General features: G+C 46.5%; 1 protein-coding gene across 1 annotated transcript in view; it reads left to right on the top strand.

The window, feature by feature from the left end:
* LOC138258628 (ribonuclease Oy-like) overlaps positions 1-12,898 on the top strand; it is an 89,209-nt gene that overhangs the window by 13,252 nt on the left and 63,059 nt on the right. The window contains exons 4-5 of the mRNA XM_069205966.1: positions 6,304-6,371; positions 9,461-9,518. Of these exons, the coding sequence (XP_069062067.1) occupies positions 6,304-6,371; positions 9,461-9,518 (126 nt within the window). The remainder of the gene's footprint in view (positions 1-6,303; positions 6,372-9,460; positions 9,519-12,898) is intronic.

Below are 12,898 nucleotides of genomic sequence, written 5' to 3'. Positions count from 1 at the left end.
TTTGTTGAAGATTTTCTACAATTAACTCAAATGGGGTACTATTCTTGTATTCTCAAACATTTCTTGTGGCACAAAAAGTTTGGTCTGTGGTGTGACTGAGGGCCACATTGACGCCAGCAGTGACGGTCGGGGGTAATCGAGAGTTGATGGTACGGTGGGTGTAGAAGAAGTGAAGAATATACATCTAGTGGCTGAACCAGAAAACCTAGGATTAATCCTAGCTTCCCCACTTTACCAAATTGTGTGATTCTAGACACATAAGCAAATCGGACTTGTTTTGAACTTGTAAAGACACTGTGTAGGTAGAAATTATGGGAAACTTCAAACATTTGTGCCTGCTACAGGCAATGTTTGTGGTAATATCAGGGCACTCAACAGTAAACCCTGGCCCACAATACCATAAACAGGCCCACAAACATACCAAAAAATACCCATCAGACCAGTCATCTGACACTGCCAGACTGCCCAATAGGCCAATCCCACCCTGCTTCCCTTGTATACCCACTCCCAATACTCCTCTTCCCCGAGACTTATTTCACCTCAGTTCCATCTATTTTATACCCTTTGAGTGTCCGCAGTCCTCCAGTTTCATAAAAAGCTGCTATTCCCCTAATGGGAGACATCTGACAAAAAAGCATTAAGGATAATCTCTGAGAACTGATTATAATATTCAGCGTAACTTTTAAATAAGTATGGTTGGGTCACAAAATATTTTGTTGTGATATGGTTTGTGTTACTACGTGGCTTTTTGAAAGGGACTGTGTTATGTTCTGTTGTTTACTTCAGCTATGGCAACAAATGCTGCTACACTTCCAGCCAAAGGCAGCACAATCCTTGAAAGCCTTGCCTGCAGCTCGGACCCATAACTCAGGTTCGAGGCATTTAACAACTGATATAGCCCTAGGCAGCGAGCTTAAGGCTATAGGAGCTCACAATGGTCTTTGATTGTGAAGAAACAAAGCTTGGAAAACTAGCTTCCATGTTTCTAAGTCACAGTTCTGTTTAACATCACAGCATATCTATGTTGGCCTTATTTCTCCCACGATTGACTGCTCATTATGATATTTCTGACATTCATCCACCATAGGAGGTTCCACATTCATTCATCCCATGGGAATTCTACTCATGGCCAATGCCAACAACAGTGTCTTCTTTTTTATTTGTACCCCACTTTTAAATTACATGATACCCAATAGTCATACTTTGGGAATTTGCTGTATATTAATCGCCCCTGAGACCTTCAACATGGCACATACCTCCTTCCAATATGTAACTACGTATGGTTACCGTGTGGAGCTGCTTATAAGAACATAAGTAGCAGTATGATCCTGAATGCCTCTGAAGTTTAGAATATTCTCATTTTACCAGCCTAAAGTAATATTGACAGTGTTTTCTTATTAGTTCGACAAGAAAGGGCTGCATCCCTTCTTCTTTGTCTTTTACAGTTAGCCGTGGATCTCCATATAGATCAGCCAGTTATTGCCCATTCACGCCTTCATCGTCCGTGAAACAAGATATTGCATCCTGAAACTGACGAGCAATATAGTAACTCCATGTATCAGTAGGGCTCAGACGACCATATTTCTTATCTATCTTGAAGATATCAAAACCTACGGTGTCCTCCCCACCTCAAATTATTCAACATAGTACACCACGTAGTCCCTTAATAATATTTTGAAAAGGTTTACCTACATCCCCGAAATACATAAAGACAATTTGGACTTGTATTCATTTTATTCAGAACTATTTGTGGCTGAGGGATAGACAACCACAATTTAATATTATTCTACAGTCTCTGAATCACTCTTTGTATATTCAGACGGCAATTAACAAGAAGATCGTCAGATATCATGGTTGCTAACTATCGAAAGGATTCCAGCTGGCATTTAATTCTGGCCTGTAGTAGGGTAATGCCCACTACTTGGTGTACTACACCAAACAGGACCTACAATGATGTTTATCACGATTTAGTTTAAACCTGGGGCAAAAAGGACCTGCAAGAGTCACTTCACTAGCAAGCTGATGGGGTGTAGGAGTCTGCGCACCAATGCTCAGGAGTGAAATGAAGCGAGTGCTGGCAGATACCAAGGTCACCCCTCTCTCTTGTAGGCTCTATGACCTGCTGTTCCCTCAGGAGAGAAAAGGTGCCAAACCACACAAACTCAAAATTAACTTTCGTAAAGCTACACTGTTGCCACTGGTCACGAAGGGTAAGTGTTAATAACTAGCCGGGGGAGCAGCAAGATCGCAAAAGACCTCTGTAGTGATCACTCAAGCCCCTGAGCAGGCACATGCACAAAGCAAAGCACAACGAGCCGTGTGGAGAAAGGATCGCAGCTGGTATTAAAGGCAAAACAGAAACCAGACAGAAGGAGGAAGAAAGGGCCTTCAAAGTGCTCCAATACCACCGATCGAGTTAGCGCTATAAGAAACTTCAAAGCACCATGGAGCGTGAGGGGGAGAGACAAAAGAAACATGCATTTGCAATCCAATAGGTTTCGCACATTTCAAACAAGTTAATTGTCATCTTTTGACAACAGCACCCACGAACAACAACAAAAAAAAAAGCTCTAATGAAGTTAGCAGAGCAGCCTGAGAAAATGTATGGCCCCACAAAGGAGATAAGCAATGCCCTGTGTACGATGTTGTGAGTGCTGGCAGGGAGGGGCCCTGGAGAAAGAGAGACTCTCTGCAATGCAATCCCAGGGCATATGGGGCCAGATGTAGCAAAATTGCAAACTGCAACTTGCAATTTGCGAGTCCTTCCGACTCGCAAATTGCAAGTCACAATTTGCAATGCAGAACGGTGTCTCAGACACCGTCTGCGAGTCGCTATGGGGTCGCAAAGACCCACCTCATTAATATTAATGAGGTGGGTCGCATTTTGCGACCCAATAGCGACTATGGGCACTCGCAAACATGGAGGCCTGCTGTAGTCAGCAGACCTCCATGTTCGTGACTGCTTTTAAATAAAGCAGTTTTTTTTTTTAAGTGTAGCCCGTTTTCCTTAAACCCCTTGGACCACTACCTGCCCTGAAAAAATAATTTTGGTCCATTCACAAAAGGGAAGGGGTCCCATGGGGACCCCTTCCAATTTGCGAGTGGGTTACCATCCACTTCAAGTGGATGGTAACTGCGACACCATTTGCGACCGCATATGCGGTCGCAAATGGTATTGCATACCACTGCGAATCGCAAATAGGAAGGGAACACTCCTTCCTAATTGCGATTCGGAAATGCATTTTGCGAGTCGGTCCCGACTCGCAACATGCATTTCTGCATAGGAAACTGCGATTTGCGACTCGCAAACGGCATTTTTTGTATGAAATGTAAGAAAAAGTCAGTCACAGCGACAGATAAAGAAACAAAAGTGGAAGCATACAGTACTAAATCACTGCTCTGAAACATAAAAAGGAGGGAGAAAAAGGCAGAACTGACCACTAGCGAGCAATAATTTTTAAAGAACACGTCAACCAACAAATGAAATTGCTTTAACCCACTGTATAAGCATACTAAAAGTATACAACAGGTCGAACGCCAACGCTGGACCTAAAAAGTTGTGACAAGGCTGTCCTTAGTTCTGCCATCAGTTCTTGACACGTCCTTAATAGCCTAACAGGAAAGTTATTGACAGCATTGCTGCCTTTCAAAGTCCAGAGGCCAGGCTATTGTCCTATGATAGGCAGAATCATCAGCACCAGTCATGACAGTGAATTGGCCTCTGAAAGCATGATCAGTAGCAGAAATGGTTTCAAGACCGTTCTTGTCTGCACAGATCAAAGTACAATTGTATAAAGTTACTTTTCTACTAATGCTATGAAAATCAGTATTTGTAAACCTATTGAAAAATAACAGATTTTTTTTCTTAACATTTTCCCAAACAGAGATGTAAAATAAATATTTTAATCACACCTAGACATGTCAAGGAAAAGGCTGGCTTTTTAACAAATCTTTTTATTTGCAATAAATAGACATGTAAAACATAACTAAGCACTGTAAAGTGCCTTTCCTTCATTAGCTTAGACACTCCAGAACACCCCAATTCCTACCACCTTTCCTACCTCCACATCACCTGAAGCATGGGCCGATGAAAACGCATGAGATTACTTATCTCCCAGGCTATTGGGGCTGGGCCTCCACAGATGTTGCCTCTGTATGCACTCCAGTGTCCTCAAATGTTTGCCCATTTTTGGGGGCAGCCTCGGTCTTTATACACTACTTTCTCAGCTTGCATGCACCAGTCCATGTCACGTTTCCATTCTCCCAATTACGGTACCTGAACCGCACTCCACAACCTTGCCACATTCCTTTTCACCACTGCTAACCCCAGGGTAACCCATATCTGCTCCATGCAGAGCAAGTCTGTTTCCTCCCAGACATCCAAGAGCCACTATTTAGCTGAGGCTGTGAGGGGAACCCAACATATCTTTCTAAGATAGGCAGTCATCGCCACTCAGAAGCCCTGTAGTGTTGGGCAGTCCCAAATCATATGAAAAAAAGGTGCTAGTATGGCCACATCCTTTTCGGCACACTGCCATCAGTGCCCTGCCCATTTTAACCAGTGTGGTCTGTGCGTAGTAGGATCAGTGGAAGATCTTCAATTGATCTCATCAAAAACCTGACTGCTCTGCCACTTCCCCAGGGGAAGCCAGGGCATCCGCCCCCAGTCATTTTCCCTCAGTAGAGTCAGTGCGTCTGGTGTGTTGTTGGTCAGCTTCTGGTATGTCAACGATGTGGCTTTGCATGGCACATATTTTTCAAGCAACCTATCCTCCAGGGGTGAAGATTCCGGGAGCACCGTTCCCTTTGACAGCACTGTCCTGAGGGTGTGTCGGACCTGTATGTAGCAGTATGTTTTAGTTGCCGCTAGTTGGTAGTCAAGTTGTAGGTCTGCCAGGGTCTCTCTGATGCCATAAGTAGCCCACCCGGAAGAGCCCAATCAGATCCCATTTATCAAATCCTGGCAAATATCCTATTGTGCCCAGTGCTGCTGTGTCCCATAAAGGGTAGCCTGTGTGATCCGCCCCCTCCAGCCCAGAGCCCGTGTGGGTGTATGAAAAGGCCAGCTTGAACAGTGGAAATAGATATTAGTCTTTCAGTCACTGTGACAGTACTTACGTCAGATATATAGTCTACCTTTTTTTAGACATAATATATAAAGGCAGAGTTTCTTACATGACAATGGCACTTTCCTTGCCAATTGTAACAACTATGTCTTTAACTGCAGCCTAGAGACAGAACAGCGGTGTCCTAGGGCTTTTTTTTTTAGTAGTTGGAATCTCCGTTAGGGTCTCTGAGAAAACCCAACCCAGATCTGATACGATTATATTTGACTTTGGTTTATAGAGGCAAAGAGACAAACTGAAGAGAACAGTAGCTAATGAATTGTGTTGTTTAATGGCATAAAATACATATTGTCCCTGATCTAAACAGAGCCAATCAATTACGAAAGTATGAACTTTTAAGGACTTAAGAAAGAGTTCAGCATATAGGGTATGAAGGGCTTACTGTGACACCCTGCAAAACAGAGTGCTGTAGTACAGTGGTGTGCAACACTTTACTCAGCCAGATGCTGCCCAAAGTTTCCTAGAATCAACCAGGGACAGACTGATGCAAACAGGCAGGACAATATGACCTGAGCAGGCTACTGGGGCTTCCATCCTTCTTAATCCAGACCCAATATCCTAGACTGTGGGATGTTAGGTTCCCTTATAGCTGAGGAGCTCCTGGGAACCTCTTTTCTAAATTCTGCTTAACACTACAAAGTGTTACCTGTGGGGTTTCTTGATGTATTTCAGAGTGAATCCCTGCACCCTTAACTCTTACTTCCCTCCTCCTAAGCTCTTCAAGGGTTAGGAGGCGGAGCTGATATATTAAGTTCAATTGTGTTACTTTTAAAAATAATGGTAGACAAAGAACACTTTGGTTTCTTCTTTGTGTTTGTGCATGGTGCGGACAGACTCCATATGGTCATATGCTATGTTTTGTACCTTACAATATAGGTTTTTAATGTGGGCCGGCCATAAACATATCCTCCTTGCATAGTTCTCTAAATTGCAAAGCTGTGAAGAGGGGAGTTTGGGGTCAGATAGAGTTGCATATTGCTGGTCAAATATACTCAGCAGACTGAATTTGTGGTGGGGAAAAAAGAAGAAAAACATTGACATGGTCTCGCCTGGTGCTCAAAATTAAGCCTATCTCTTCTAAGGAGGTTCTGCTGAGGGCTGTGCTGGTGGGACAGGAGAGCTCTGCTGATACCGCCAGTGGAAGGAGTAAATTGAAGCAGTGTCTCTTTATTTCTAGGGCTTAAGCACCAAATTCAGCTGTGTGATTCCGCCATTTGTGAAGAACTGGACCATTCATGGACTTTGGTAAGGAGATCAGCATGGTTGGAGTGTGTGCATAACAACCTTAGCTTCAATGCCAGATAAATCACAAAACTGAACGAGAAATATCAGAGGCTTGTGGTCTCACTCCCACTTCAATATTTCAAGTGAAACAACTGTTGTCAAAACAACTGGGTCTGGATTGAATGTGCCAATGCATGTAGATAGACATTCACAAATGCTTTTTACATGCATTGCATGCACAAATGCTGTTTGTCACTTTAAAGCATGCTGTGTTGCCCTTGCTAATATGAGGAAAACATAGCAGAAATTATTGTTTTCTGTACAGAATGCATATAGGAGATAAAGAGATGAATGCGACAAACAGTGTGCTGAATGACTGTACTTTCAAGATGTGAAATATTCTCTCATACATCCCAGTGGAAGCACTTCTTAGAATGCAGAATGATATGCCAAATAGCCACCAGCATGAGGTGAGGACGTAATACTATTTTGGATGGAGCCAAAGCCCACTCTTTATATTTCAAGGAGCTGGTAAGACTACGTCTTGCGGACAGCTCTACTTTCAAGCTACCTTAATAAGAGCCCAGAGTAACACTTGCTTTGATTCTATGTGGCAAGTGTTTCCATGTCATGTGTGATGACCTCCGAGGTGCCATTATTGTGTTATAGGACGCAGTACGTAGCAGTTTGTTGAAAGATGAAGTGTGAGCGAGAGAGACAGATACACACTTTTATGGTTTTCATTATGCTGGTGGCTTTGAATGACTCTTCAGGTCCCTTTATGATACTTCATATGATATAATCTGCTTAGCTGGTTACTGCACCGGGCTGTCCAATCTGAAATTTTGTGTATAGTTGTGATCCTGTGCTGGCATGGTTAGATGGAGAAAGAATTGGAGAGATCTGTTAGGATGGGCATTTTTATCACCCCATATCTGAGTATCTTTGTGAGATGTAAACAAGTGGTCAGATTGTATAGAATTTTTTAACTGAAGTGGTGGACGATATTAAAGTCCTCGGAATTGTCCAGCCGTGTTGGACAGATCCCTACAGTTATTCCATGCCTGTTCATTTGGTGATGTCTGTTTTTAGTGCTGTACAACTCTTTATGCAGGTATGTCTTATGTTAGAGATATAAGTTATAATTTGCTGCTGACCGCTGCATATTAAGGTTTTGGCATTATTGTGGGTCATAAATGTTATGTGTGTAAGTACAAAACCATATAATGCCATGGTGAACCATAGGTCAGCCCATCTTAGCTTGCCTGCATATCAAAACTAGTTTGTTGTCTTAGTTGTCTGCAAATTGTGTGAATCACAAGTGTAGACGAACAGGGACAGTATTGATAGCCTTGACAAAGGCCCCAGACCCGACTGGGCTATTAGGGAGGGCCAAAACATATTGGCTTGAGTAGAGGTTTCTAGGAACATCACTTCCTTAAGCAACCCAACTTATATTGTTTTTATTTATACCTCTGGTAACCTCCAATAAAGGAGATTCCTGTGGTATACCAATAGGTATTTTTAACAGTTTGGTCTGGATCCCTGCTTACATCCAGTTGGTACTTTATCTAAGAACCCCCACTCAGCCCCTAAAACTACTGTGATCCCCCACCCCCTAAAACCTGAACTACCTGACCCCCCAACCCCGCCCCTAAAAACTAAAAATACCCCAACCTACCCCCACCCCAAAAACTACTACGAGCCCCCACTCCCCTAAAACCTAAACTACCTCAACCCTCCACCCCCGCCCCTAAGACTACTGCCACCCCCCAGCCCCCTAAATCCTAAACTATCCCGACCCCCAACCTCCACCCCTAAACCTACCCGACCCCCCACCCTGCCCCTAAAAACTAAAAATACCTGACTCCCCACCCGCCCCTAAAACTACTGCGACCCCGCCCCCAAAACCTAAACCCCAACTCCCCCACTCCCACCCCTAAAACTACCCCAACCCCCCACCCCTACCCTAAAAACTAAATACCCTGACCCCCCACCCCGACCCGCCACTAAAAATACAGCGACCTCCCACCACGCCTAAAGCCTAAACTACCCCGACCCCCCATCCTGCCCCTAAAAACTAAAAATACCCCAACCTGCCCCTAAACCTAAACTATCCCGACCCCTCACCCCCAAAAACTAAAAATACTCTGACCCCCAACCCCGCTCCTAAAACTACAGCGACCCCCTCAACCCCACCCCTAAAACAAAAAATAGCCGACCCCCCATCCCGCCACTAAAAAAAACGGCCCCAGCCCCACTTCCTGATCTCGTCCTCCGACAAAGCCGACTCCCTTCTTCTGTGCCTTAACCACGCATGTGCATTGTTCAGCACATGCGTGGTTAAGGCACCAAACCAGGAAGTCGTGGTTAAAGAAAGCGTTGTTCCGCTTTCGTTGTCCACAATTTCGTTGTTTGGGAGTCTTGGTTGGGGATGTTTCCCCTGACACACAGTTAACTGGGTGTCCAGGGGAAATAGGCAACTATTCGATCACTACCAGACTTGCTGCTACAGATATACTCCATTTGCAGCACAAACAGCCTGTTCTCTTGGTCATTCTGCTATACAGACAGAGAGGAAACGGGCCTCAGCTTTTATCTAAGTTCCAGACAAATACTATGAATTTACAACCCAACCCGCATTTTCCCCGCAAGCATGCTCTCTTACACATACAGCAGAGTCAGGGTGAAACTGCTGTTTCCATCCATCTGACTATTCAGACACTGAGGAATCTCATGCTTCCTCACTGCATACCACCAAGGCGACAGATACTAGTTTCCTTGAGGCAACCACAACCCTGTATCAATGCTCTTTTCACCACTGGAATGAATGAATGCCTGGTGGAGCTCTCCTAATTTCCTTAATCCACAACATTGCTTCTTGTTCGTAGGATCCCATATTCGATCATCACTTTTGTCCTTTCTTCAGGACAAAGCTAAAACACGGGGCTGCTTGGAAGCAGCTCTGTGAAAGACAGGAGCATGTTAGTTGTGGGTGGCAGTTTGAGGACACACAGTCCTATGTTCTCAAGACCCGAGGGCGTTTAAAGGAGATGTTCCTGTGCACTTTGGATCTCATTGTCAATATCTCTTGTTTAACCCACTTTCAGGCCCAGTGAGATAATGAACTGCTGTCCATGCTGGCATCTCTTTAAGTCGGACTTGCAGGTATGTTCTAACTTTACATGAGCTGAATGAGACAAATTTGTACACTTAGTGTCACTGTTAAGCTAATCGACATGAATCAATAATAAACATTCGTGCTTAACCTATCTATATTCCTAGATAGAATTAATACAATGTAGACGGATCCAGAAAATTCATTCAAAAACTTATTTTATTTAATAGTTCTTAAATTACTTTTGCCTTACATTTTTTCTTATTTTCTTATATTTAATTTTTTTATCAGCCTTTTCCCTTCATATTATCTTTGACAACAGACACCAGAAACTCATTCATCTCACCAACAATAAACAATAACGAGATCAAAATAGTACAGTAAAATAATTAATCACCCCACTCATAAATCAGTGTCTTTCAGTTATCCGCACACTCATACACACTCCATACACACATTTCCCATGTCCCCCTAAACAAAATTCTTTGACACACTAGGAGAACACTCCTTATTATCTTCCATTGTTGCAACTTGACCTGGGATCTTCTAATAATTTTAGTCAACATTCAGTGGATATCACATTTTTTTAACCACCTTCTTCAGGAATTACCACCCATACTTTTTCTTCTTTGACCCTATACAAGTCAGGTAAATTTACATGTGTTGGTCCCATCTCCCTAGTATATGGCGAGTTTTGATCAGCATATCTTCTATATCCCCATACTACTTGTCCCCTGTCCAATTGATCACAATAGGGGGAATCTACTGTGATCTACTAGACAGGGGACAAGTAATTTGGAGATAGATACAGACAACATACTACTCAAAGCTTACCATATAGTAGGGAGATATGTGGTTGTTGTATTGGGTCAAGGAAGAAAAAGTATGGGTCCTGAACAAGATGGTTAAAATTATTTCATACCCACCAAAATGTGCATTGAACAATACTGTTCAGAGATCCAAGTACAAGACGCAGCAATGGAACGTTAATGAGGACTGGTCTTCTTGTTTGTTTGTCGAAGAATATTGTTTTGAGGGACATTAAAAATGTGTGCATAGAATGTGTATGACTGTGGGACGAATGATTGTGATTTACAAGTGGGGTGATTAGTTATTTTTCTGTACTATTTTGATTTGATTATTATTGTTGTGCTGCTGGTGGGATATATGAATACGTTTTTGTGGTTTGTGCTAAGAATAATAAGAAGGGAAAAAGGATGATTAAAAATGAAATATATGAAGAATGTGTGGCCACAGGCGTCAAGATGGCGGTCGCACTCTAAGAATGCTCCAGACCCCTCCGTCATCAGCCTCGTAGCGCCCCCGCCGTTCCTGTGCCCATTGACTTTTTACCTGGCCCCTGCATGTATGGGGGTCCACTGAGGAGGTGTGGGGTCTCGTGCCCTCGATCTGGGCACTGCGGAGCCTGAAGCGGGGCTCGGCTGGGTGGAGCCTGTGCTGGCAGTGAGCCTCTAGGCCTGCCGGGAGAGGCGGAGACCCTGTGAGGCCGCGGCAGCCGCCTGTGGCGGTGCGCATATTTGTAACGGTGTCCCGCGGAGGAGGGGGCGCCGCTGGCCCCATCCACGATCCTGGCCGCATCCCGTGGCAAAGAAGGCAAGGAGTGTCCTGCCCCCGCTGGTCGCGGTCTGGGACCCGTGCTGCGGCCCGGAGGTGCATGGAGGTGCGCGTAGGCGTGGAAGAGGCCTGTGGCGCGTGGTGTGGCTGTGCCCCGGCGTCTTCGGAGGCCCGCACCCCAGGACGCGCCAGGAGAACTTACCTGACACCTGGAGGTGAGCCGGTGGGTTGTGCTGGTGCCGGTGCGCAGGAGTTTTACGGTCCTAGCAGGAAGGACAGCGGGCCTCCGGAGCACCAGGAGAGAGGTGCGGGGAGGCCGAGCGGATCCAGGGGACATGTGACTGCCACCACTTGATGATGCTGGGGCCCGCTGAATCTGCGGCGACCCGTGGGCGCCATTCAGAGGCCTGGGGCTGGAGCATGCGGGCCCTGCAGAAGTGACACAGCCTGAGGCGGGTTGGCCTACCCCTGGAGGAAAACTGGGGGACAGCGAGCAGTCAGTCAGAGGGCAGCTGGCCCCGGTGTGGCCTGACCCGGAGACGAGACACGGGTTGGCTGGCGGTGCGGCTGGTAGTGCGGCAGGGGGCGGGGAGCCCCGGCTGAAGCGACGACGGGCCCAAGCAGTGGGCTGTGGTGACAGAGCGGTGCACAGAGGCAGGGGCGTCAGGACAAAGCGACCGAGAAGGTGGGCGGACGGCGCAGGGGTGATTCGATCTGGTACCGAGACACAGATCAGCGGTGGCCATGGGGAGAGACAAAACAAGTAAGCAGCTGCCCGAATCGCAGCAACGCATTGACCAATTCACCAGGCAGTCGGCCTCACGTGCAGTGGGCGACCCAGTGCCAGAGACCACCACTGCAGAAGGGGTCAACACGATCCTCCAGGCCATCCAGTCCTTGCAGCTGGCAGTTGAGACTAAGGTTGAGGAGGTGTGAGAGGATGTGGGCCTGTTGCGACAGGATCTGCGGACAGCAGTGGGTTGTATTAAAGAAGTTGAAGACCGAGTCTCCCAGGCAGAGGATGAAATTGCGGATCTCGAGGCCAAGGTCGCCCAGCTTCAGACCCGCACAGGTGAGCTCCACCATAGGGCAGAGGATGCTGAAAACCGATCCAGGCGCAATAACCTGCGCTTTGTGTGATTCGCGGAGGCCGCGGAGGCGAACTGCGCAATAGATTTCCTGGAGTGCTGGATCAAATCGTGGGTCCCTGATAGAGGCTCTCCCCTTGGTATACTATTGAGCGCGCTCATAGGGCCTCGGTGCTCCGGCCCCCGCCGGGTGGCCCTCGGTGGCGATGATTGCAAGATTCTTCACCTTCAAAGATTGAGACGTAATCCTTAGAGAGGCAAGAGCACAGCCAGACCTCCGCTGGGACAACCACAGGATCCTCATCTTCCCAGACTACACCTGCGAGGTGCAAGCCAGACGCCGTTCATATAAAGGGGTCAAACAGAAACTCAGAGCAATGCAATGGACTTATATGCTCCTCTTCCCTGTGTGCCTTAAGGTCCTCCTGGACGGGAAATCCTTCTTTTTTGACTCGCCGGAGGCTGCGTGGGACTGGCTTACTGAAGAGCATCAGGTGACTCGGAGAGGCCCCCCCCGACCGGGGGATGGCCGGCAGGTGTCGGACTCCAGTGGCCCCTCGGGAGCACAGGGAGGGCGCAGGCACACCCGTTCCCACCAGAGAAGCCGGAGTGGCCTGTGTGGCACTTCCGAGGCAGGGAGATGACTGAGTCCGAGCCCCTCCCGGACTGAAAACATACTGGGCGGCACTGACGAGGAGAGACTGGATCCGGCTCCGGAGGGGGAGCGCCTTAGCCAGTCCCACCCGCTCTCCTGAACCTGACCCACA

The sequence above is a fragment of the Pleurodeles waltl genome, chromosome 9, assembly GCF_031143425.1.
Source record: "Pleurodeles waltl isolate 20211129_DDA chromosome 9, aPleWal1.hap1.20221129, whole genome shotgun sequence".
Taxonomy (NCBI): domain Eukaryota; kingdom Metazoa; phylum Chordata; class Amphibia; order Caudata; family Salamandridae; genus Pleurodeles; species Pleurodeles waltl.
This window is presented reverse-complemented; position numbering and strand designations above follow the sequence as displayed.